The sequence below is a fragment of the Tetrao urogallus genome (assembly GCF_951394365.1).
Source record: "Tetrao urogallus genome assembly, chromosome: 6".
In the NCBI taxonomy this organism is placed as follows: domain Eukaryota; kingdom Metazoa; phylum Chordata; class Aves; order Galliformes; family Phasianidae; genus Tetrao; species Tetrao urogallus.
In genome coordinates, this window is record NC_136819.1 from 360,186 (window position 1) to 386,480 (window position 26,295).

Genomic DNA, 26,295 nt, shown 5'->3' on the forward strand with positions numbered 1-26,295 from the left:
TTAACTGAGCTTACTGCAAAGTTATTTTTTTAAAATCCATCTGGTGAGTCCTAGGTATTAAACAAATTTGTCTTCCTTGTTTAGAAGGACAGATGTCTGAAACGTTGTTGAAGTCATACAGTACCTGTGAACCAAGCAGTAAACAATTTTAATGACAGCTTGAATTTACATTTGAGACAAGTGTTTTTTTACCTGTGATTTAACTGGAATTTGGGGCTCTTTTTTTTAAAATATATTTTCTCTGACATTTTGTACAGTCAGGTGCAGAAAGGAATAATTTGGGGGAAAAAAAGCTAACTTTAAAATTGCTGACACACATCTCATCATTCTCATTGTTGCTGCTGTCATTGTCTTTTACATCTTAAATCTTCTCAGGTTTAACTTCTCTGTAATTTATCAAGCATTTCTGAACATTTCTAAGCTAAGTGGGGCTTACAGGAGGTAGGATGGGGAATGTAGATTTAAATCTTTGTACATCAAAGGTAAAATTTTGAAGCCACTGAGTTTCCATGGTTTAGAATACGGGTAATGCTGTTACATCAGGCCTTACTGTGATATATGCATTTCTCTGAATCTATCAGTGCAGTGTGGTAGATGTGTGTGTGTGCACGTCTGTAAGTCTGTAAAAGATTATTTGGAGCATGCTTAAAGCAGTGAAGGTGAATGTACCACTTACTGATAGAATGTGTTTCTTCTACATGATATCTACATGATATCTCTCTCCCTGTTTACTTATTTGCATAAATTTACGGTCATGTATGTTAAATTGACCTTGTATCTGCCCTATGAGACATCCCAAAGCCAGCTAAGGTACTCAGCAAGACTTGTAGAACCTCTTGGGTTTTTTTTGTCAGAATATGAGAGGCAAACACAGAAGAAATGGCTGGGTACTGACATCAAAACATCCTACATGAGCAGTTGCTCAGTTTTGGTGTCCCATTCCATTATAACTGTGGATTCTGGTCAGAAAATCCAAGTAGTGGTTTCATAAGAAGAAATAATTGCTCCTTTAAGTCAGTGTGGTTAAAGAGTGAATAAGTGACAGAAGATCACTTCTATACACATAACATGTCAATATGGAGGTGCTGTATATCAAGCTGCCTTAACTCCTTGAAACCCCAGTCTCAGTGGATGGCCTCATCATGTTAGATTAGTTCTCAGGGCACCAAATTCACTTACATAGTGCTTCTTTCCACTGGCATCAGCTGAGTAGACATAATCTGCAGGGATTTTTGGACTTAGTTTATTCCAATTCTGTTCAGATCAGAAAGGATGTTAAAACCATTTCCTCTTGTCCTATCACAACAGTGATAGGGGCAATATGAGCATGTTGGCAGAGCTGATTTCTTTAAAATAATCATCAAATACATTATTTTTTTTTTCAGATTTTGGAGAATAAAAACGATCAAGGCTTTTTACATCATTTTACATTACTTTTTACTAGTCTAAAATAATTTCACAGTATAGAATCTGATATCAGATGCATTGTTCTTCCTGATGTATCTGCGTATCTGCATATCTTCCTGTTTAAAAATATATAATAAAAATCAGCGTGTTGAGAACAGGAAAATAAAAGACAATCACATGAAAACTTCTTAGATATACTGCGTGTAACTTTGTGCTGGAGAGCTTCCATTGAAACTATTCAGATAATCATCTTGCACGGTAAGATATTGTTTGAGAAGGGATGCATCTGTGTGGGAATTGTTTTCTGTTTCAGCTTTATGAACTCAGTTCATGTGAGTTCTGTTTCTCATAATGCTTAGTATCAAGTGTTTCCCTCAGGTGCAGAACAATTAAATACCTACCGTGCACCAACACCTTAGTAAACATGTAGCAAGAAGATACTGAGAATTTTAAATGCAAATTTAAAATGATGATGCCACACTTGGTTTAGTTTCCTCTCTGACATGGTGTTAGATAAGGGTAGAGCTTTCACTGCTTTTGTGGATAATAAGGGTCACTTTTCCACAAAAGCATCTTCTCTGCCTGAGCACAACTTCCTGTGTGCTCACTTTAATTAGGAAATGGAGAACTCTGCTTCTGCTTAACACAGGGATTCTGTATTTATCTCTAGCAAAAATCATGCACTTAGCATTACACTTTTTGTGGCTCCCCATATGTCAGGCACACGTTGGCACTGAGTGAGGCCCACATCCCACTGAAAAATATTATGGGGGAAATATTTACCAAAATTCCCCCCTTTTTTTTTTTCTTTTTTTCTTTTTTCCAGTATCTCTCATTTGATTCTGCTGTCATAAGACATCATTCTGTAGTGAGATCTACTCTTTAAATACACACAGTTATTGCAGTCCAATATAAGAAAAATGCAGGCCAACAAGCTGTGTAAAATTAGAGGAATAAGAAGATAAATTTCAGCATTTGCTTGAAAATAAACTATGCTGCAGTGTATTATTCCATCTATGGACACTGTCCTGAGATACTGTTTAGTCAGAATGCCAGTGGAAGAAAGCCTTTTATTTACCTGTATGTGATCTAAACAGAAATAAAAAAATGTTCTGTTTGTGTTACAATGCTGATTTTTAGAGAACTGCAGGTGGTAGAGCTTTTGCTTCATTTGTTATATCGCTATACTGTTTCCTGAGGTAAAGTCAGGAAATTACCTGTTTTCATTGCATTTCTATTATGATGTCACTGAATATTCAATGATGGATATAGAATTAGCCAGTGGATAAGAGCGTGCAAATTTACATTTGTTATTTTCTCAGTTTGCAGAGGAATATGAGAGAGCTGAAAAGTTGGTTGCCCAGAAATCCAATGAAGCTTGATAAGGAGGCCCTACCAGATCTTGAGGAAACAGATTGCTACACAGCACCCTTTAGCCGTGCTCGCATACACCAGTAAGTGTTGGAACTGGAAACACAGCTCCTCAGACCAGAAGGGTTTTCTATTTTCTCTCTCCTCAGCAAGTCCCATAGAGGCAGCCATTAACAGATGGTCACTGGCAAATACCCAGTATCATGTCTGATATTTTCTATGAAATTTACTCTTAAAGCAAAAAATCTGCTGTTACTTGTTATTGGGTGTTGCTATTTGTTATTTGGTTACAGCTAGTACTACAGGCAAAAGGTTGACTAAAAAATGACCGCCACTTTTTTTTTGGTTTAGAAGTTTGTTTTATTTTCCATTACATCACAAAATGCAAATACTTGCTCAAATTTGCTTACCTTGATTAAATGTTTTACTTAGGCAAAACCTGAGAAAGCTGTTGAAACTGGCAACACCTGGAAATGGGCTAAGTACATTGTCAGGGTTTTTGCTGTCAGCTGTGCATTTTAGAAATGCTGTTGTCTGTGAGAGAATAAATATATATACTCCGAAGAAAAACTGTATGTGATCACCATCAACGTGCTCATTTGATCTAGTTTAACTGTGTTAGAAATTTTTTAAGCAACAAAAGAGTAGAAGTGTTGAAATTCTAGCTGTTTATTTTAAAATTATTTTGTGATAATTATTTAGGAGAGGGACGTTCATATGAAGTAAAAATGTAGGTTAGGGTGAATAGGTTTTTTTCTTCTCAGTAAAGAAGCTATGTGCAGGCAGACTGACTTCACCCTAGAAAGGCAGAATAATTGCATTATTATCTCAGGTTTTTTTTTTACTAATTAATTATATTGCAGCGGGTCAGTTGCTCGTTCATGGTGCAGTTTTTCAACATGCTCAGCTGACGTGATGAACTGCAATAGTGTCACCTTTGGCACAGCTGAGAAGGGAAAAGCTCCCACATGTCACATTTCTGGCGTTCAGAATCCTCAGCCATCTGGGAATGGCTATTTGTGATATTTGGCTCTATCTTAGGATTCTCTGAGGGGAGGAAGTTGTGGAGCTGCTCCTCAAGCATCCGGTGCTCGCAGACAATCATTATTTCTCCCGGAATGGCAGTAGTAGTAGTTTTGTACTCAGATCTCTCAGTTATGTCATGAATTTCAGAACGATCACTACTTCTGAAGAGTATTTTTTGTCATTGTTAGGACAGTTTGGAAAAAATGATATTTTCTGTTTTCTCAACAATCTGTGCTAATGACAATTTTTTGGAGCCTGAGAAGGTGCTTTAAGAATGTCAAATTCTGTAACCAACAACTGTAAAGCTACAATAAATCGCTGTAAGAAAAAACACATTGAGCAGCTACGATTCAGCACCTATGTATTGCTTTGAGTGTTAAAAGACATCCGTTATTTCAATAGCTTTACCATAAACAACAAAGACAGCTTCTTCAGCAACTCCACAAGAAGTAGAATTGTGCATCACATGCTACAGAGAACCAAGTATGAGGATGGAAAATCCAAAATGGGTGAGAATGCTATATTTTTTTCCTAGCCTGAAGATATGAAAATCTTATATTTCTGCTTGCTTGAGAAACTATTTAGTGAAGTAAAATTTAATTTTGTCATCCCTTGAAGTCTTTGTTCAACCAGTAATACACTTGAATGTATGTTGCATGCAATTGTTCCATGAAATAACTCAGTGAATATTAGGAATTGCTTCCACCTTAATACTCGTTTCTTAAATTGGAGAGGTTATAATAGCTTCGTGTGATCAAGAGCCATAAGAGAGATAACTTAGACCTCAGAGAACTGACATGAGTCTTCTAGGACTGGCCATAGTACTGCTATGACCCAGCAGTCCCAGACCAGCAGAATTGATCAGAACTACTCTTCAATTATCTGATGTCTCCATGCAGTTCAGAGACAATTGACTTAAAGACTAAATCCAGTTTTTGCCAACACTCTTATTACTCTTATTATCTTATCATATACATTCTGTATTTCAGAAAGTCCAGTTATTCATTTTCTATTAAGAGCAATATATATATATGATCTTCTGTTTGTCTGTAGGAATTAAGAATTTAACATAGATGCACACTTACAAAGATGATAGCAATTACAAAATGTTGTTGCTTGAGTTTCTGGGAGAAAAGCAGCGGTAAGAAAATCATAGAAACTGAGGGATGAAGTCAAATGCTATTGAAGGTGATGGTGACAAGTTTCATCTTGTAATTAGTGTAATTTCTATAAATGGATAGATCAGAAATCTGTCATGAGAATTTACTTCTTAGATCAAGTTGGCTACACAAGTATGTCCTCACAGGCTACTGAGTCTTTTAACAGTTATTATTAAGGTTCTTTATTCCTTATTTTTTATAATGATCTTTGATGGTAGAATAAATATGGTTTTAGAAGGACTCTAGGAATGGATCCAGATCCATTCATCCAGTCATTCAGATCCATGCAGATCTGATCTGACACAAACTCCTTCAGCTGGTTCATATTTAAAAGTAACAGGATATTCTCTCCATGCCTCTCACTGTGTGGTCATCTGTGTGTTCACGCCAGATCATCTGATCACCCATAAAATCTGTATCCTGTGCTCTGATTAATACAAGAGTGTGACCACCTTCTCACACTTGATCTGGCACAGGCACCCAACTGTGAGAGAAAAGTTGCAGCCGCTGACCTTCAGAATGCTGTAGTTTAACACAACCAGAGAGCTTGAGGGATCAAAGGACCCTGGTGGGTCTGCTGATGATTTTCATATTCAGCAGCATCCTGAATACCTAATAGGAATTTGGATTCTCCTTTTTGTAACATGAAGATTCTCAGTGTTTAAAGCTAACTCTGCATTGAAAAAATGTCATTGAAACTACTGCATTTCTTTCTTTTTAGGTATTAATAGATTACTAAACAATGGAACATATGAGGCAGCATTTCCACCACATGAGGTAACCTCATTAATTTTGCATTTGTATTTACATTTTGATTAAAACTTGCACTATTTTGAGATACTTCATGGTTTATAATTTTGTCTTGCAAGTTTTTCTATTTCACTACGTAATGCTGAGTTATTAACAGCTCTTAAATTAACATTGGCTTCATGAGGTTTTTTTCTTTAGCTGCCACCATTCAAAAGCACTCTTTTTTTTTTCCTAATGGGTTGTGCAGTAAATCAAACTTAGGGAAACTGGTTATTTATTTTCTTTTTAGACCTTTTTGCGTAGTCCTGGATAATTGACAGTGCTTGACAGTATCTTCATCAGTAGATTAGAGTCTACTGAAGTCTGCAGAGGTGTGAAATGAATGAAAAACTTTCTTTATGTTTTGAAAGGAAAGAAGCAACCCACACATCTTTGGTCATCATAAATGCCTACCAGTAGCATGGTAATTGCAGCTGTGAGCACTGTGGTTAATTGGTCTGAATGCTGTGACTTTATCTTGTGTTTCAAAGGACCAGTTTATGGTTTAGAAATTGCTGAGGGTGATTTTTTATGTTGCATTAATAATACAGGGAATGCAGTGAAGGAGTGTTTTAGGGAAATAATTGAGTTAACACTTCAGTAGGGCATTACTGTAGGGAAAGGTCAGTCATACTGCCAGAAAAAGCTGTGTAGCTTTCTGTTGCTAACAAATCCATGCTCTCATATCCATTTTGTGACATAACACAGAAATGTATACACAAGCAACGATTTCAGAATCACAGAATCGCAGAATGGCCAGGGTTGGAAGGCACCTCAAGGATCATGAATCTCCAGCACCCCTGCCAAATGCAGGGCCACCAACCTCCCCATTTAATTCTAGACCAGGCTGCCCAGGGCTCCATCCAACCTGGCCTTGAACACCTCCAGGGACAGCGCATTTCAGCTTAATGAAGTCAGATTTTTAAGCCACTCTTACCTTAATTGCAGTTTTACTGGTCCTAGGGATAGCAGTTAAACACTTCACTTTTTTCTTTTTTTTTTTTTTTAATCACAGAAATAAACAAGAGTGAAAATTCGTTCCCAATGGGAACACTATGGGACTTGCTATGGATAAACAGTGCAAAAAGAAGCAGAAAAAAATACTTGAAATGTAGAGGAGTGGATAATGCTTTTTGCATTGCACTCATTCTTTCAGATGACTGTGAAAATAAGCTGATGCTCTGTCCTTAGGGATTTCTAGATGTTGCTAAAACCATTCTGTGCTGGATTTTTCTATGCTTTGCTGATTGTATTGCAAAACACTGTTTTGAAGTCATTCTTAAACCAGATAGCAGATTCCAACAAATAGTGCTATTTCAATTCTGAGCAATTCTCAAGTTATCAAATAAATTATAAAAAACTCAAAATGGCTTGAGTCAATCAGGTTCAAGAGTGTCTCTGCTTTCTTCCCACAATGTGATTTACCTGTGAGTTGTTTGATGAAACATTTATTTTCCATAAGTCTGTACTGCTCAATGAAAGTAAATTCTGGGGGAGGTTCAAAATAATGCCAGTTCTATTGTCTCTACCTTCTCAGCCTTTCCTGCAGTTTCCTATACTTTTTAATAGGAGTTAAATAATATCACTGGAAATATCTAGGACAGAAGGACCTAGCTGACCTACCAAAATTTTTTAGGGAGGGATAAAACAGATGCCATAATGTATTTCATGAGAGTTTTTGAAAAGTTGAAATGAGTAAAAGCATACGAGTAAGCATAGAATAATGAAATTGAAATACTGTTCTTGGAGTAGCATAGAGCTGAGTAGTTCTTGATAGCCTTATAGTAGTGATGTTGTCATTACTTCTTGCAGAAGCTGGCTGTTTGAGAAGGGTATGTAACTGTCTCTCTTGCGAGTTTACATACTAGCAGGTGACATTTCCAGGAGTTGTCCCTAACAAATTGACATCTATTCATTAAAAGTAGTAAAATCTTCATTTAAAATTAGATTCCGATATAGAAGGAATGAATTCATTTCCCGTAATGTCCAGTAACACGTTTTCATTTCTTTGTGGGTTGTTTTTTTTCTTTTCAGGGAAGCCACAAAAGCAGACATCCCATCAAAACACATGGAGCTCAGAATCACAGACATCTCTTATATGAGCGTTGGGCACGGTGGGGAATGTGGTACAAGTACCAACCTCTTGATTTAATCAGGTATTAGTACTTTTAAAAACAGCTTGTTGGTACGGAGAGCCTGGAAACGATGCATAATCTATTCTGCTAAACTGTTAATTCTTCTTACACCTTCTGTAAAATTTATTACTGTCAGGTAAGAATTGGACTCTCTACATTGCTTCCTTTGAGTGGTCACAAATGTGCAAGGCCATTAATTTCAGACAAGACCGAATAGAAGTTTACATATCCAGATGCAGGGTGAAAATTAATTACAACAGGCGATTAGTATTTTAATGTCATAATTTCCCAACTGTAAAGCAGAGAAATATATTTAATTAGAGTGATGTAACAGTGTTGTCTGGATTTCATCTTTTCCTCAACAAGACGTTGGATTCCAATTAAATCACTTTTCCTTTCTGATAGTTTTCACTCCTGATCCAACAGTCATAAATGGTCATTACACAGAGAATTGCTGCACCGAAGGCTGTGGAACTAAGCATGTGCTGACTTCTCATTTTCTGTTCGCTGCTACTTCATCTCTTGCAGCAACTGATATCCAAGCTTTTAAGATTTAAAGCTGAATCTTCAGCTTGTCTTTTCAGTCTCTGCTAATAATTTGAAATATGTCATATTATGTGACTGCTCATCATAAGTGATTTTTATAATAGAATACTTAAGTAATGCAAACCTATACTGTTGCTTTCTGGAAGCTGTGTCTGTAAGTCTGTATGTTGTGTGTGAGTAAACTCTCCTCCATTTAACGGTGTTGAAATGGGGTGCCTCTATTTAGTCATTGGGAGGAACTGAAAATTGCAGAATACTTCAAATACATCCTTATAAAATACATGTTCTAATAAGTCTACAATTAGTGTGACCAGAATTTTGTGCTAGCCTAAAGTAAAGCATTTTTGTAAACTGACAGCAGTATTTACTATAAGCTTGTAATGGTGATTGCTTGTCAGTGTTGCTGTACTAATTGTGAAGACAGTGGTTACTGCAAGTTTTGATTTGAGAAAATATATACATTTCCTTTTCATGTAGGCGATATTTTGGTGAAAAAATTGGACTGTATTTTGCCTGGTTGGGATGGTATACTGGAATGCTGATTCCTGCTGCCCTGGTTGGACTCTTTGTTTTCCTTTATGGACTGTTTACGATGGATTCCAGCCAAGTAAGGTAAAATCCCATTTGAAAACATAAAATAGCCTGTTGAAAATAAAGAACAACCTGGCACAAGTTAGATCATTTTACTTGTAAATGCTTTTCAGATATTGTAATCATAATAATAACCAAATAGAACGCTGGGTTATTCAGTCAAGTGTATCCACTTTGTATATCTGTTTTGCATCAAGGTGAATGCAGAGTGTTTACAGCAAGCACTCTTACCATTGCATCTGCAATGATTTCCATTCCTGCAAGAAATGAAAGAAATGCTGATTCTAATGTCACATGTACTGCTATGGTTATCATTCCAGTCAAAGCTAATGGGTGAAAAATAGTGACACATTCTTTAGTTTTACTTCCATTTTGCCTTTGGCTGTAGGTTAGTACAGTTGTAAATTTCAACTTATGTGTATTTTTTTTCCCTTCCAACTGTTAGTGGTGTCGAATTTGTGGATGTAAGCTGCAGCCATCTGAGGGCGTTACAACCATGTGAAAGGCTCCTCAATTCCATGTTCCCCACGGTTGTGATTTTGCTCTGAGAGTGGCTTATGTCAGTTTAGAAATAATGACAAGACTGTTACACTGGAGTGCTAACTGTATTTTTAGGAACTGTTTCAAGAGGAAGTGACCTTATTACAGGTTATTTTCCGTAATAAACTTATTAATGGTCATACAATTATAGCTGCGGCTCCAACCAGTTTGGATGCTCAGGCAGCGTGCACAGTGGAATCTGATTTCATAGGTGATGTTTCCTGGATGTGGAGGAGTATTTGACAGCTCTGTGTGGAATTGTCTTTGTTTTCTCTTACACAGTGAGTTGTTATGCTCCTCAGTGCTGTAATTAAGGCTTTTCTATTTTACACCAAACTCCAGAGAGACTTTACAACTTCAGACTGTATAATAAATATACATTTATTATAAATGTAATAAAATGCAGTAAGCATACTGGGCAGGAAATGGTGCTATCTTTCTCTGCATTAGGGTTGTTTTGAACAATAAATGTGTGTGAAATGCACCAGATGTGAAAAGCAAATAGAGGATCATCCTGTTCTTGAGCACAAGTATTGGAAGTATTGAACTGGGAGACTTACATTCTTCACCTTTTCAGTGGCACATTTAAAGCAAGCGGGAACTTGTCGTTATCTGTTCACAGGATGTGATACTCCAGGCACTAGAAGAGAAGCTGTAACATTGATACTCCCCAAGAGAAAAACAAAAACAAAAACACAACAGAATTTGTCAGAATTTAAACAAATTAATTGTATACCAAACTTAAAGCTGTGATATGCTTGTGTGGGTGTTGTGTGCTGCTTCTCCCTTGAATACATGTCTCCAGTTTAGCACATTAATAGGAGAAACAGTTGTTTTGCATATAGGACTTTCAGGGTATGATTCTCAGATAGGCAGAGGTAGGCCAGCCTTCATATTTTCCAGTCCGGTTTTTTTCCCTTGGCTGATGTTGAGCAGCTGCACATGAAACATGCAGGTTCGTGGAGGTTGGTTGTTTCAGGTTCCATACTGGGGTGCTTCAGTGTAATGTTGGGCTACACAGAAAGCTAAGACCCACCAGGGGCTCTGGACTCTTTTCTAAAAGCAAAAGTCTGAAATTTAGGTCATGTGTTGTATAGGTTTAAGGGGAGGGTGCAGTTATATATTGATATAGCTAACACTAACTAGTATCCAGTTCAAAATACCAATAGAGTTAATACAGAAGCCTGGTGTTCTGTGCAGTCCCAAAACATTTGTAATCTGGATGTGTTCATTTTAGGCAAGTCATCGCTGGTTTGTGGAGTGTGAATTTGTGCATTCACTTTGACTTATCGTGGCACAGTAGTGCCATCTCTGTGCATTGCTGCAAACAGATTAGTAAGACCAAATCTAGGTATAGGAAACCCAGTTGCAATTAGGAATTTATTACCCCAGATCCAGGATTATTTTTTCACGTGGAACTGAGCATTCATCCTATCAATGTCTGTAATTATCAATCAGTAGATATTAGGAAGTGCTGATTTACAGTATTATGAATTATATGGGGAAAAATAATGGTTTTCATCTGTCTGCAAAACTTGAGCTTGCAAGTGATGCAATTATTTTTGAAGAAGCATGCTTTTCTCAGTAATGCCCATTCACCTCTCAGGATTATGAAGCTGCCTTGAAGGTAGCTATCGTTAACCTCCCCCTAGTGGCTGCAGGCAGAAGAAGAATCACAGAATCACAGAATGGCCAGGGTTGGAAGGGACCTCAAGGATCATGAATCTCCAACCCCCTGCCACACGCAGGGCCACCAGCCTCCATGTTTGATGCTTAACCAGGCTGCCCAGGGCCCCATCCAACGTGGCCTTGAACACCTCCAAGGACGGGGCATCCACAACCTCTCTGGGCAGTCTGCTCCAGTGTCTTCCTCTGCTGAAAGAATAAGTACATTAGCTTTCAAATCGGATTGAATCACACGGTGATTGAGCATGAAGAAAGGTGAAACAATAAAATGAGAAGACAAATCCCCCAATACACTGCAGTATCAGGAACTGTGCTATACTGTTGTAAGCAAGTGTGCATGTTTGCCCCGTGTTTTGAAACCTATTTTTCTCCACGGCGATGCAGTTTTATTGAAAGTGATGTGGAATGGAAGATGTTCTTTTTCTTGTATGAGATTGCAGTCAGGCTTGGTAAAATGTTGCCGCCAGGATTTGGCAGTGTGGTCTCCCAGGGTGCTTTGGCTGTTGTGTCGATCAATACTTCCAGAGCTCAGCTGTTAAATGAATGCAACCAAGTGAGAAATTCTGAGTTTAAAAACAAAAAACTCCACAGTTGTTTCCAGAATATTTGGAGTATTTGGGTTACATTTTAAAGGCTCAGATATGAAGGAAGAAAAAAGCAGAAAGTGAGTGTGTATGTCTGGTTTCATACACTTTTAAATACATTTTGATCCATTTACCCTTCCTGAACTGAACTGGGAAAAGTGTGGTTGTTGTGAGAAGGGTTTAATAGACCTTTACAAGTCTTTTCATTTGAGTTCTTTCTCTTAAGCAAGTTTTGTGGCACGTGCATTGCGCATCTTTATATAAACTAAATCTGATGGCTTTGAAGATTGCTTTGGGCGCCTTTATAGAGATCTTTAATTATCACTGTTATAATTTCGCCAGATATCAACACAGCATGGCTATCCCTGGCAACTCAATTTGATGAAATCCATGTTATGCAAAACAAACCAAGACTGTAACTCAAGGTTTAGGGTGCAAAGTGCCCAGCATTTGTAATGTTGAATTCAAAGTACACTTGCATTTGGCCTTATGTTTGACAACAAACTGCATCACTGTCAAGCCATTCTATCCTACTGTTCAAAAATTATTTCCTTTGCTTGCATGTATGCAAATGGAAATGCAATCAAGAAAATCCTGTTATGTGGCACACTGAAAGTTATGTACTGCTCTGCTGCTCTGAAATGATAGCTGTGCTCATTCTAGCTTTCAGGGCTGCTTGCAACAATTTTTGAAGTCCACGTTATGGTGTAAGGCTTTCGTGAATTAGTGGTTATGATGTGAAGCACAACCTAAGGTCTCAAAATGTCACATCCCGGCAGCTATGGTCTTTTCTTCACCATTATGTCGGATGGGATTTAATAGATGTACTCATTTGGAAATAAACATAATCCTCCATATACTATTAGAAGTGTAAATCCAGGTTTTATGAGAAGTAGTGAAAGCACAATGTTAATTAAATCAGTAATTTCCTGCTATTTGCTTTGTACCATTACTTTCTTAGTATGACATAGGATCATTTCAGGCTTGTCAGCGTTGCTGATGGTGATTGTTAAGGTTCTCTGTTTACTCACCACAGATAAAATTCGCCCTAAAATTCATTTTTGTACTTTTCTTCATTTTGCTTTGCCTTTGTCAAGGCACTTAATTACATAATACTTCTGAATATGAATATATGAGTAGTCCTAATGAAGCCAGTGACTTAATATCCCCAAATCTTAGAACCTCTAAGCAGTAGAATGCAGTTTTTAGATATTTTACCCCCAAATTAGGATACTGTTTTGTTGTTATCCCTAAACATAGGTTCTCCCATACATAATAAAAATGCAAAGATTTGAATTGCTAATGCCAGATTTCCCTCTTAGTGGGTTTTTATGCTGTGACCCAGTGATTGAAGTGTGTGCACAGCCATACTACGGGACTGACCTGAAGTTGATGTCAGCTTGGATAAGTTGATTGAAATCAGTGATGTCCATCTGCTCATGTTTTGTGTCTTCTATTTCATATCATACATGCAGTAATTTGATTGACAGCTAGGAAACAATGTTTTGTTCTTCAATTTGTTGTAGTTCTCTGGGAGAGAACGGGATGTTTACAAGAGCAAGTAGTTTAGCATGATGCCCAAAGATATTATGTCAATGATAGGGCCCACAGTTCTAACGTTTCTGGCCTGAGATAAAGGCCAGAATGCCTTTTTATTTATTTTGAGTCAGCTTTGTGGTTAGGCTGTGTTAACTAATAGAGACCACAAATGATGTAGCTTCAGAAAATCTCGAGGATGCTGAAAGCCTTTTAATAACCTTTATTTTCCTATCTTACACTAAAGCAAAGAGATCTGCGAGGCAAATGAAACCATCATGTGCCCTATGTGTGAACGCAATTGCACACTACAAAAGCTCAATGAAAGCTGCATATATGCCAAGGTAATTATTAGTTTACTGCTATCATGAATGTTTTTGTCTAAAGGCCCACATTCATTCTGCAATGGCAGCCCTTGTTGCAGCAAAGATTTCAGATTGTGTCGTTTATCTATGAGTTTTCAGCCTCTGTACTCTGTGCTTCTAAGAATGGAATAATCTGGGAGGTGCAGAGGTGATTCTAAAATTTGCTTTACTTTCTGAGAATATTTTCTTCCTACCTCATTATTTCTATCAATTGATAAATTCCCCTGAATTAAAAAAAAAATGATAATCTTGGGAGTTTATTCCTACTTTTCTCTATGTTTTGTTGTTCTTTGCTTGCTTGGTAACTAAATTTCTGCTCTTCAAAAGGATTTCTCGAGCATTTCACAGGATTATCTTGTCTATGATGTACTATACTTTGTCAAACTAATGCAAAGAATTAACACAACTAAATATTTTGCTAGTAGAAGCCATCCTTCAAACTTAGCTGATCACAAGTACTTCTGTATACGTGCAGTGCTTTCAGGTGAGCAGTATGCTTTGATGTTTGCTATGTTCATGGCTGGAAGAGCAGCCTTGGCATTTTTCTCCAATTTCTTTAGCCCATAAGACAAGCTTTGCTCAGAAGTCAGGATTTATTTTAGTTATAGAGCTGTGATTGTCTCTGGATCCATGACATCACGAGAACACTAAGCAGTGTAAAAGAGAATCAACTCTTCATTGGATTTCAAAACCTGATTTCAACAGGACTTGAAGTAGGACTCTGAACTTAGAAACTTCATGTGAAGGAGCATTTGATAAACGTTTGACATGAATCAAATGATCAGTATTTGTAAAAATTTGGCTTTTTATTTTTTGTGATACCACATTGAAAAATGAAAAAGTTGTATTTGAACAGCAGCAATAAATACTGCTATAAATGTTATATTTAAGGCTAAACTGTGCTTGGTTTTTACATACTGCTATAACTTTATGGCAAAATAGAACTTTTTTCCTAACTTGAACTACTTTCATAAGTTTTTAAAATGTGCACTGAAGATAAAAGCTTTCTTAATTGAAATGATATTATGCAAAACTTACAACCCATCCCAGAAATCTCTTATTAGATGGCAAGCAACTTATGCAGCAAGTTACTGCAGTTTGACAGGAAATTAATACACATTGCTATTGGGGCATATTTTATTTTAACGACCTCAGTTAATAAAAAGCAGATTTTGTCTTTCAATTATGTTTATATTGCATCTGGCCCGTGAGTCATGCTTTTTAATGTCACATTTTGGTGTCTGCAAAACTTGTGGAAAGTAATATAGGCTCCCAGCTTTTTCTGCCAATGCTTTAGCTCCACTAACTAGCCAACCTCAGATGGAAACACAGAAAACAAATAAACTTTTCCTATTGGGACCTGTCTGTTCTGCATCTCCCCTGTATGGGGCTGATCAGTGTTCTGCATACATGGGTAACGTGTGCTTCAGGTGCAAAGATTGATCTTCAAAGGACAGACAGAAGCTTTTCTTTGGGAAAAAATATGATAACCATCTGGCTACTAGAATGGCAAAAGAAGTTCCATGAGGTTTTATACTACTGTGTAATGCCTTCATTCTCTGTGTTGTCTCCAAAGAAAAGTTCTTTACATCTTCAGTCATCTCTCTCTTGCTAGGAGAGGGCTGGTGTCCATAAGGGCTCATATCCTGCTGATTGTCCTGTGCTGCTTGAGTTGAGCAGCAAAAACCCAAGCACTGCATCTGCATGGCAACGAGTGAATGAAAGTGATCTGTAATGCTGGAAAGTACAATCTTACTTCAAATGAAATATTGCTTTGTACTTTTTGAAGCACCATTAATAACAGAAATAGAAATATTTTATTTAAAAATAAGGCATCAGATCTGAACTCTGGGTAAAGAAAATGGCATTTCCTATTTGCTTTCTATACCTGAAACGGAGCCTGTCCGTGTTTCCCTCTGGTTTTGTTGTTTAGAGAATTTGACTTATTTCTACACCTTCTCACACACAACCAAATAGCTGTATACAAGGGAGGTTCTTCTTGTTACATTTCAGGGAAACCCACTCTTGTTCTGGAATAAGACTTTTGTTACTTATTCTGTTCTTTGGAGCAACTGATTGTATATAAGTATGCTAGCATTAAGTTTATCAAGAAAAGTGAAGTTTACTTCCTCAAGCCTGCTTATGTCCTGGGACCTGCCTCACTTATATGAAAGACTTGGGCTCATATTTCTTTTTATTAAAATTGCTGTCAGGGTTTCTTTCATTAAACATTCCTTTCTTACATTTCCCAAGTTTCCCTTCAGAGGAGTACTTCAGAGAAAGCAAAGTAATGCAGGAAAATCATGTACTTCAAATGCTTTTTCTGTAGTTTCTTGCCAGGCTGGCAGACAAAATACAAAAGCTGCATTTTTCCTTCTTGCTCCTGCACATTTCTTTCATCCCTTCCCTCTTTTTTTTTCATGTCCGTATAAAAATACTCCATTACTGTAAAGATTATAATTTAAGGGAGAGTCATGTAATATCTGACTTGTAATCTGAATTGCTGAATGCCCAAACTGTCATCCTTACCCACTTGATCTCTTTGATTAGCAGAGGTGATCAGCGTGATGGATGGTTGGTTCTTGGGCTGGTTCTGTTCCCAGCACACCTTGCACTGGAGCTCACTGGTAGGGTGTTGATTCGGAGTGGATTTGAAGTGTGTAAAGTCATAGTGATGGTGTGCTGACTGACCCGCATCCTGACTGAGTGTGGTGCTTCTTCCGCTTCAGTTTCTCATCCTAGCATATGCCTTGTTACAAGTTAGTCTGCATTATCTTGTAGCATTCTGTGCTTTTTTTCTTATTTTTCCCTTTCTCCAAATTGTGAATTTGAAGGCTGTACTTTCCTTCCTAATGCTCAGCAGCATCTTAACCACCTTTCATAAGAAGAAACGTAGGTCCGCTATTCCTGGATAATGTACATTGCTGTCAATTGGCAACATGACCTTGATTTAAAGAGCATCATATCATTCATTTCAGCTTCCTAAATACAACTTCTTATTATGGTTGGCCTATAAGAAGCTCTGGATTTTTGTTGTAAAAATTCTAATGTATGCACAAGAAAGATTCCTAGGGTGATCCACAGGCTTGCAAAAACTACTTATGCCTTACTTTCTATTGGTAATCTTTGAACCTTACAGCAGGATACATATTCTGCCCCATAGAGCTTACAAGAAAGAGTGAGGTAAGGGATAAATCATGGAATCGTAGGATCAGTAGTAGAGCATTTATGAAGGGAAATTAAATACATGACTTATATTTACATTTCAGAGTTGATTACTTAGAATTTATTGCGTGTTTCTTGGAGTTGAGGGGTACTGGCCTTTCAACAAGGAGAATTTGCTGAGATGTCTGTATGTAAAGTAATTTTATTTCTCTGCCTGCAGAGAAATTGTGGAATAGCTTGGGAGAAGTAGAGAATGAAATTAAGAGACATTAACTAGTATTCATAGGAAGAACAGTGAAACATCTGAAGTAAATTGGGATTGTGAAAGCCTTAAAATAGAAAATGAGCTAGAATCCAAGGGCAATTCTGGAGGAATTTTCAGCCTGTCTGGTCACAGAGCATCTCCTACTTGTTGTCGGTGATGTAAGCAGTCTGGAGATGCTTGAAGTGATAGGCTAGAAAAACAGCTCAAATTATAGACAAAAATAGGAGGGAACAAACGTTGATAATAGAAGCATGCAAGCAGGACTCCCTCCTGGAATGCTTGGCTTTTAATTTCTGCCATCACTTATGTACTCTGGATTTCTTTGGTGCTGAAGTGAAAGTGGTAATGTTGTTTGTTACTGATGTATTTATTTTCTGTTCAGGTTACACATTTGTTTGATAACGGAGGGACTGTCTTCTTTGCTATTTTCATGGCAATCTGGGGTAAGTAAATTTTAATATTTTGTTTTTTAATTGACCTGCCCCTTTTTGAGGATTACTGGATTAAAAGGTTATAGTTAATAATAAAAATTAAAGAAGGATTAAGTTTCTATTGCATAAACACTTATTTTTTCCTGTTTTCATCCACTTCAATTACTGTGCTAGCAGTGATTGAAAATAATACCTTTTATTGCTAATATAATGACTATCTTTAGTGTCTTAAGTGCCCTTAAGCCTGAGTTTTATATCATGCAGGCAAACGTGGGGTAATTTCATAGAGTCACAGAACTCTTACAGTTGGAAAAGACCTTTAAAGGTCATTTAGTCCAACTGCCCTGTAATGAACAGAGCTACAGCTAGATCAGGTGCTCAGAGCCTGTGTAGAGAATTCTTACAGAGTGAATGAGAATGCTTTGCAGAGCTAATTAGAGGATAATAAAGATTTGATGATAGATGTTTACAGCAATTTAACTATTTATATTCAAATTCACAGTTGAAATAACACATTCATTCCAACATCACGTGCTATGTCATGGGGAGTGGAGCAGGGTGCTAACCAAGGGGCTGTGTTGAAGGGCTAACCGAGGAATTACCAGTAACACTTTTCTCTTTGAGAAGGTCAATATAATACTGCCACACAAAACAGATGTGACGGTTCCAGCATGAAACATTTAATGGAATTAGTTGTCACTGAAGCTTATAGTATTTTGCTGCTGGAAAGTAAAAAAGACTGGTATTAGGAACAGGAGATAATTAATTTCACCAGTGTAAACATGTGTCTGTGTAAACCCTGAGATAATAGCATCAGGTCACATACATACACATGTCAGAAATGGAGCCAGCTATTACAATTCTAAATATTCAAATGACACAACATATCTATATTTACATAAAATATAAGATAATTTCATAAGACAATAATGTAATAATATTATATATATAATATAATGTAATATGTATAATGTATATAGCATAATGTAATAATAATAATGTAAGATAATATCATAAGATAATGATCATTCTGTTTACAGTCAAGGGTGAACATGTGACAAATTTCAGAAGCTGGCCTGGTAAAAGCTGAAAAACAATGTACAAACCTGAAAGATGTACCAGAATAGCACAAACCTTATGCACATGCACGCAGAAGTCATGACTAGATTAAAAATGAGCACAATTGATGGGTATCCTTGGGTTCCCTTCCAACCCAAGCCATACTTGATACTTCTTCATTGGCTCCTACTCTTCCTGTTATAGCCTTGCAATTACTAATAATTAATTGCGTAAACTGCTAAAATACACAGTTGCTACTATGGTTCTGTACTGATGGAGAGAGCAGTGGTTCAGACGAGGCCAGGAGAAAGGGACACATAAGATGTGCTGGTAAAGCTAAAAGCTGAGCATTGCATTTTTTTGTATTCTCAAGCAAGTGAATGTGTCTTCATTTTTTCAGTCTGAAAACACTCTGGAAACACTGTCAGGTTCTGTCTGAAATGGGAGTCATGCAGATTTCATTACTGATCCCTACAGGAATGGCATCAATGCTTGTTAGCCATTCAATTCTATACTCTTTCAACTACTTTGAAATAGATATGTGCCCTGTTCTTCTTCTGTGTGACATCCACTGTTTCTCTTTGTCATGTGTGCATGCTTATGATTTATTCACACATTGCAACATTTACAGTGAGTTAGTGAGATTGTTCCACCAGTGTGATTGCAGTCTCCACAATAAATTAGGCATTCTAACATTGTAGTATCAAGCATGTATTCATGTGAGTAGCTATTTTCTGCACACTCCATTCTATTTGTTTTGTCTTTTGTTACGTTTCTACCTCCACAGCTCTGCCTTTTTCATTTTCTTTCTTTCTAAATATGCCATATTTTTACTCATTAGCTGGACACAGCACATGCTTTTTGAGATATGTATACGTATGGCAGTGCTAATTCTTTCACATTGAGACAATTATTTCCTCTGTCTAACCTTTACAAAACGTGTTGCATAATTTCTGCGGATCTCTCCTGTAATGCAAGTAACTAATCAGTTTGACAGATGAATAAAGGCTTGTCCTTTGTTTTTTCCTTTAATTGTCATCACAGTCAAAGGATGAATTTAGTTCAAGTTACTCGGTAGTACCATTCTCCCCAGCAAACTTCAACCTCTGGGCAATCCATGTGAAACTAATTCTTTTTGTGTTTCTCTGTGAAAGATAGGGTAGGAAAAATAACGTCCTGAGTCATTAATCAGATAGAAATAATATTTGGATGGAATAGTTTCACCTCAAGGCCATGAAAGTGCAGGGGAAGAAGGTTGTACTGATGCTAACATAATATTGCAATCCTCATCAGAGATTGTGCTGTTACAATGTCTGCGTTCTCGCCCAAAGTTACACAAGGAGGAATTTTACCTGTGTGTTATTTCTCTATATTATTCCTCCGAAAGCAAGTCTAAAACTCTCCCATGACAACTATAAATTGGTCATCTCATTTCAAAGCAGAAGCGTGCCGTTCTGGTCCTGGGCCCTGCCCCTTGTGTGTCAGTGCATCTTGTGACAACAGTGGGAACGTAATCCAAAGCAAGCTTTACAGTCCAGGGAGGGATGATGTCATGCCATTCATACAGATGCACGCATGTGGGTACCCTGCTTTGTCTGCCGTGCTACATATGCCATCAGGAGCAGTCCCAAAACTTGTTTCATATGGTCCAAGCGAGTTACCTAAGTGGAGAACTGTAACGGTCATTATGATTGTAGTTAATGTATTGCTTGAAAATTTTTATCTCCATCACAGTTAAGTTCAACAGTGTGTCACAGCTAAATATTTTTATACGTGGGGGCCACGGGGAGTAAAGGCAAAAGCCACAATTCAACATAGGAGGATCACACGTCCTCCCAGGAGCATCCATTCAGCACATTTATGGATGGTCCATTTCCAAAGCTACTTCCTCATCTGGCTTTCTGGCAGCTTTCAACTGTTAGATTTTTAAGCCAGAAAGGACATATTGCTACAGTTTTGTTTTGATTTGATTGTGTGTGAGAAAAAACTGTGTCTAGATTCTTGGTGTTTAAACATTTGAAAATAGGTCTGGGAACATAGCAGGAATGTTTGGAGACTGCCCGGTCACACTTGAGTACAGATTTATACATACTGATAGAAAAGATACCAGATATGATATTCCTTGATATTTTGATATTTAAAAAACAAGTTTGTGAGTAATGATGGGAAAGGAGGACAGAGGCGTGGAGTTGAGGGGAGAATTGATGAAGCTATAATGAAAAATAAGGGAGAGTACAGTCAGAGAAAAATTAGTTTGACTGGACTGGATGTTGTAATTCCTAATAATTCAGTAAGCCCAGATGATTTAAATGACTCCATACAGAAATAAAAGATGACCTTAGGCAAAGCACTTGTGCTGTTTCTTACCTGGACCACTTGTTGTATTACATAGAAAACGTCCCATCAGACAAAATAATATAAATCCCAGAACTACTACACTGATACCAATTATTACTCCTCTTTCATTGGTTTTGCCTAGGAGAGAAAAAAAAAAAAAGGAAGAAAGAGATTTAAATGGCAATAATCTGTATAATCAGGTACTTTGCCTTCTCTTTATAGCAGTCGAGGTTCTTGTGGAGTAAGATCACTGAGCATTTGAAACACTTTTCAGACCATGACAAAACCTTGATTTTCAAGGCAGTGAAAAGGCGAAGGAAAAAAGAAAAGGCCAAGTGAGTTTTAAAGTAAATTTAAAAAAATAATAATTTAATTACAGAATCAAATACTGTCCTTTAGTTTAAAGAAATAAGCGAGCAACAGTCACTCTCTGAGTGCATTTATTTGTGAGTATGTTAAACCAGCAGTTAAAATTGCAGCCTCTTAATTTCAAGTGGCTAGGTTCTAAAATACTAGTTTGAAAGGCTAAAAGTCCAGAAATGATTTTTGCACCTGTATGGTTAGCAGAAAAACTGCATTTCTCCTCAGATTTCATGAAAATTTTCTTTAAGGTATTTTCTTTCTGTTGGAATTGAACTGACTCTCCCACCTCTTTACTTTTCAGTCACATTATTTAAAAATAGCGTATGTTGTAATTATTAGAACTGTGATGGGAAATGTGAATTCTTGATGCTCCATCAGCTCTTAGTACAGACTGTACTGCGCTGAATATGATGGAGTAGCCTTTCAGTCCTCTGTGAAGAGCTTGAAAGCTAATTGATGGCAAAAATTAGTGTAACTAGTAATCTTTTCTTTGCCTAAAGGCCCAATTTGGAACCGTAGGATAGAGACGTGCCATGAATGCTCCATTGTTTTCCCAAGCATACTCAACTCGATAATACACACAAAATGAGTAATTCCTTTGGAAGCATTTAAAAGAAACCACCTTTAGTCATAAGTTTCTGAACTTAGATAAGCTGATGTGCCACGCGTTTAAAATGTTATTTCTGTACTTAGGCTTTGTTGATCCTCACTACCACCCTTTGTATTGTATTATTATTTGTTTTTCCATCTTTCACTAGTTCTCCGCACTGAGGAGTGCTAGAAATGAGGAAACTGGATGCTGCTGGATTGTATGTGATTCTTGAAATAGTAGAAGTGCAATAAGAGTCAGCCAGTCTATAGATGAAGCGTGAGATAACTGATAAGACTTATGCCAGCGTTTTGCTTTAGGTGAGTTTTAGTCTATTCTAGGCCACCTATTAATTCATCCATCATTATGTAGCATCCTGCTCAGTGTTTGTTTTCTAGAAAAAGGTTTGATTTCAGCATTAGAAGTTTATTGTAGAATCATAGAATGACTTGGGTTGGAAGGGACCTCGAAGATCATCTATTTCCAACCCCGCTAATTAATCCACTTTAGTTGGACTTCAGCTAAGTACTTACCTTTATTGGTATCTTCTTCCTTACACGGTACAGGAGAAGTGTTGGTAGAACTATGCTTCAGGTCTTCTGTCTGCTGAATGATGTTGAGGTTTGATGTAGGACCATCCTGCGTCGTTGTGGGGGATGTCAGAGCAGTGCATGCAGGGAGCGAGGAGGGCATGGTGGAAGGGCCATCACTGGGGAGTGCTGCTGTCACATGGGTGCTCCCTGTCACTGCAGAGCTTCTCGGTGTCGCTGTGAATGGCACACCAGCAGAAACAGAAGCAGCATCTTTGGTTGCTGTAGACAAGTCACCCAGTGTTTTAAGTGTTGCTGAGGATATCAAGATTCTTTTCAGCTTTGGGGCAGAGCTGCTTTTTCCATCTTTTGATGCCATAATGAATGTTGAAGGTAATGTGCCATCACTGGATCTCACAGGTGTGCTGACTGACTGTCTGCTCATCTCTCTTCTGTCTGTTACATTCTTATTGGCACTGGCAGTTGTTGCAGCTTGACTTACAGCAGAGGGAATTAAGGCAAGTAGAAAAAGGAACATGATTCTGCTGGATGGTTGAATGGTATTGTGTTCAAAAAATGTTTTGCTATATGGAGAATGTGCAAGAAATGATTTTATTTTGCAAAACAAAACTAATCAGTTAAGATCCAAATAAGCTTCTTTAGAACAAGTGTTGGACTGTAGAACTCGCAGTAGTTGACATGTTGATGCTGAAAGCTTTATAGCAAGTGTTAATGACTTTAACAGTGAGTCAATAACTGCAAAAAAAAAAAAAAAAGGTTTCATGTTTCTATAAACAAGCTTCATACTAAGAGTGGAATAATCCCAAACCACTTTATATAAAGCTTTTATGATGCATAGTTGGATTGTGCATTTGAGGCCATGTTTACAGGCAAGGGTGGCTGTACTAAGAGTGTTCTAAAGAGTTATGCTCCATTGTGAAGACTTGTTATTGTTGCAGGTAGCCCTAAAAATGGACCCATAAGGTTTTATGACTCTGAGCATGGCGAGTCGTATGAATGCTGCCCGCAGCAAATTGAAATCTCATTCAGCCCAGGGATTATGGATGGTGCTGAATAGGTGAAACGGAAACTTCTAATACAGAGCTGGAAGCTTCATATTAAGCATTAATTTTTCAAACGCTGTGTGAAGAACAGTCATCTTGAAATACCTTGGTCATAGCAGATCCACAGTTCAGTATATCAGAGCAATGGGAGAGTTGCTGGTTTTGGGGCAGTAGTGGTTTTTTTTTTCCCCAGGTTATATTCACTGGTATTTTAAGTATTTAAAACATGTATTTTTACATAATTGGAAAGAAACGTGATTGTGATATGCATTTTGTGAATACAGCTGAGCCTGTGGTAGGTGTAGTGTCTGCAAAACTGCTGCATCTATTCAGAAAAACATTTGAATTTCTTATGGAAACATAAAATCTTCAGGACTATAAATTTAAAGGATCTTTCTTTGCATGTCATTCAACTGAACCTTGCACTTTTTACTTCCCTTATTATTGTGGCTAGAAAATGCTTTAATTTGTCTAATAAATTACATAGCTTACACAGTTGACACAATAAATTTCTTAATTATTTGCTTCTAGATGTCTGGAGTAACATGTTCAGATTTGCAGAGGTTTCATATGTGCACTCGGCTTTTTAAGCTTTATCAAACCCTTCTATTTAAAAATCGATGGAACAAGCATAAAGCAAAGCCTAGAGTTTATCATCTCCTGATATTCAGAAAGAAGCAGTAGCAAATGGTGGTTCCAGAAATGTACTGGATGTTTTGTACAAGTGGCTGTTTGCTCTGAAGTTCAGATTGCCTTCCAAGGATTAGACGCTCCTGAATTTAATGAGCAGTGAATATTGCATTTTCAAACTTAATTTAGCTATTAAACTGAGAAAATAGTTTATAAGCTTTTAGTAAATTTGAAAAACAGTATGAACGTTGCATAGTATAAATGCACTAGCATTGCTTTCTAAATGTGTGTTGTCGTTACAACTAAACAGCACAGACTGTAACAGGGCAGCAGTACCTGTCATCTCAGAAATTTGGTTTAAGTTGGCACCCAGCATTTAAAAGGGACTCTGCACTGACTCAGAGGTATGCTCCATATAGAATTTGGCTGCAATAATACCTCGTAGCTTCCCAAATGCTATAGAATAGAGCAGTTATTAATTAGATTCACTATTAATAAGCTTTAAAAATACCCCTCAGACTTACCTTGGAGCTCTACAAACCATTCAAGTGTTGGAATGGTGCTGTGACACAGAGTGCAGTCAGCCAGAGTGCAGTCACCAAAGTGCATGAGCCATGTATGTGACAGTGTCACACTTGCAAGGAATGCACAGTGCAGGTGAACTGAGGTGGGGCATTGCTGAGCAACTCCCCTGTTGTTGTGATTGAGTTCTGTCATTACAGGGTTCCAGAAATTGCAGTGTTTATGGTAGGCAGTCCTTATTGCTTCATCCTTTGAAAGTCTTTGAACCCTTTGTGAAGGGTGGCTGGTTCTATAAGCTGTAGAAACTATTGTTCCGTGTGCAGTACAGCTGTTGATTTAACAAAAGCTGGCTTTCTGTTAGCACAGGGTTTCCAGTTCTGTGCTTTGTGAGGTGAAACCTGGAAAAAAAGAAACCACTCCTTACAATATAAAACAAAAAAAAAAGGTTATGCTAAAAAAAGCGTGCTGTTGAATATTATATAAAACAAGGACTAATGTGATGATCTAGCCAACCCGTGATTTTTTTACTGTTTTGTTCTCTGTGTGTATTTATTCTAGACTGGTATGGTATGTGGGGAGGAGTGACTCAGAAGTGTTTGAGTGGGAATGCCGTGGCTCTGTTACCTGCATCCACTTCAGATATTTCAAGAATCAAATGCAAATGCTGTTTCATAACTTGTCATCAAGAGAAATGTTGAGTATATGGTATATAAAGAAGATATTCTTATGGGACAACTAGAGGCGTTGCCATGATATGCTGCAGGGAACAAGCAGAAGGATTCCTGTGAATGGTTCTATCCTTTTTATTGCTCCTTTTGGTGTTTGAGGCGGTGGTCCATAAAAGGAAGGAGGACAGAGCCTGATATTGTGGGTTTGGTTTTCTTAGAATCCTGGCATTCTCGTAAAGGAGATTTTCTGCAGTGTGTATCAGCAGACATCCATCTCACATTTATTGCTGTGTCTGGGTGGGCACACATCTAACAGATTGCTCAGGAGATCTGAAAACAAACACCACTAATTTGTGACCAAATTTGTATCAGATGCAGCATTAACTAAGTGACAAGGAGTTACTATACTAACTTTAACACTGTGCTTTTCACTAACACGTGTTATGGTTCTGATACTGAAGTGTATAAATATAAATAGTTCCATGCTATATGAAAATAGCAAGACCTTAAAAAGGCTGCAGTTCTGTTCCAGAGTAATTGTTGCAATTGTGTGAAAGTCAGCGCTGCCCTCAACTTCAGCACTGGTCTTGTTAGGGGTCACTCATTTGTTAACAGTTCAATTCACCTGCTATTGAAAGCAAAATCTGTTTGCCTGGGTGATGTAAAGCCTAATGAGAAGGTGCTCTGTGTCTCAGTTCTTGGCTCAGTGTCATACACTTGCATTGCAGTGCCAGGATGCTGGCCCTCTGTTCCTGGAAGGCAAAGTCTCCAGCAGTGAGCACAAGTGTTAGCAGATGCAGAGCTGTGGCCATATGGAGACAAGGTGTCTGAGTACTCCAGGCAAGGAAGAAAAACATGTTGTTCACCTGTAACCTGTGTGCATTAAGCAGCAGTTTCAGTTCTGAAGAGTGTGTTGTAGTAGTCAGTGCTGTAATG

The 26,295-nt window shown here is 37.6% G+C and overlaps 1 protein-coding gene across 2 annotated transcripts in view; it reads left to right on the forward strand.

Moving 5' to 3' along the window:
- ANO3 (anoctamin 3) overlaps positions 1-26,295 on the forward strand; it is a gene marked incomplete at both ends in the record, with an annotated part of 160,018 nt that overhangs the window by 119,154 nt on the left and 14,569 nt on the right. For both annotated transcript variants that reach the window (XM_079537349.1, XM_079537350.1), the window contains 7 exons: positions 2,730-2,861; positions 4,207-4,313; positions 5,686-5,741; positions 7,788-7,909; positions 8,912-9,046; positions 13,619-13,715; positions 17,549-17,609. In XM_079537349.1, the coding sequence (XP_079393475.1) occupies positions 2,730-2,861; positions 4,207-4,313; positions 5,686-5,741; positions 7,788-7,909; positions 8,912-9,046; positions 13,619-13,715; positions 17,549-17,609 (710 nt within the window). The remainder of the gene's footprint in view (positions 1-2,729; positions 2,862-4,206; positions 4,314-5,685; positions 5,742-7,787; positions 7,910-8,911; positions 9,047-13,618; positions 13,716-17,548; positions 17,610-26,295) is intronic.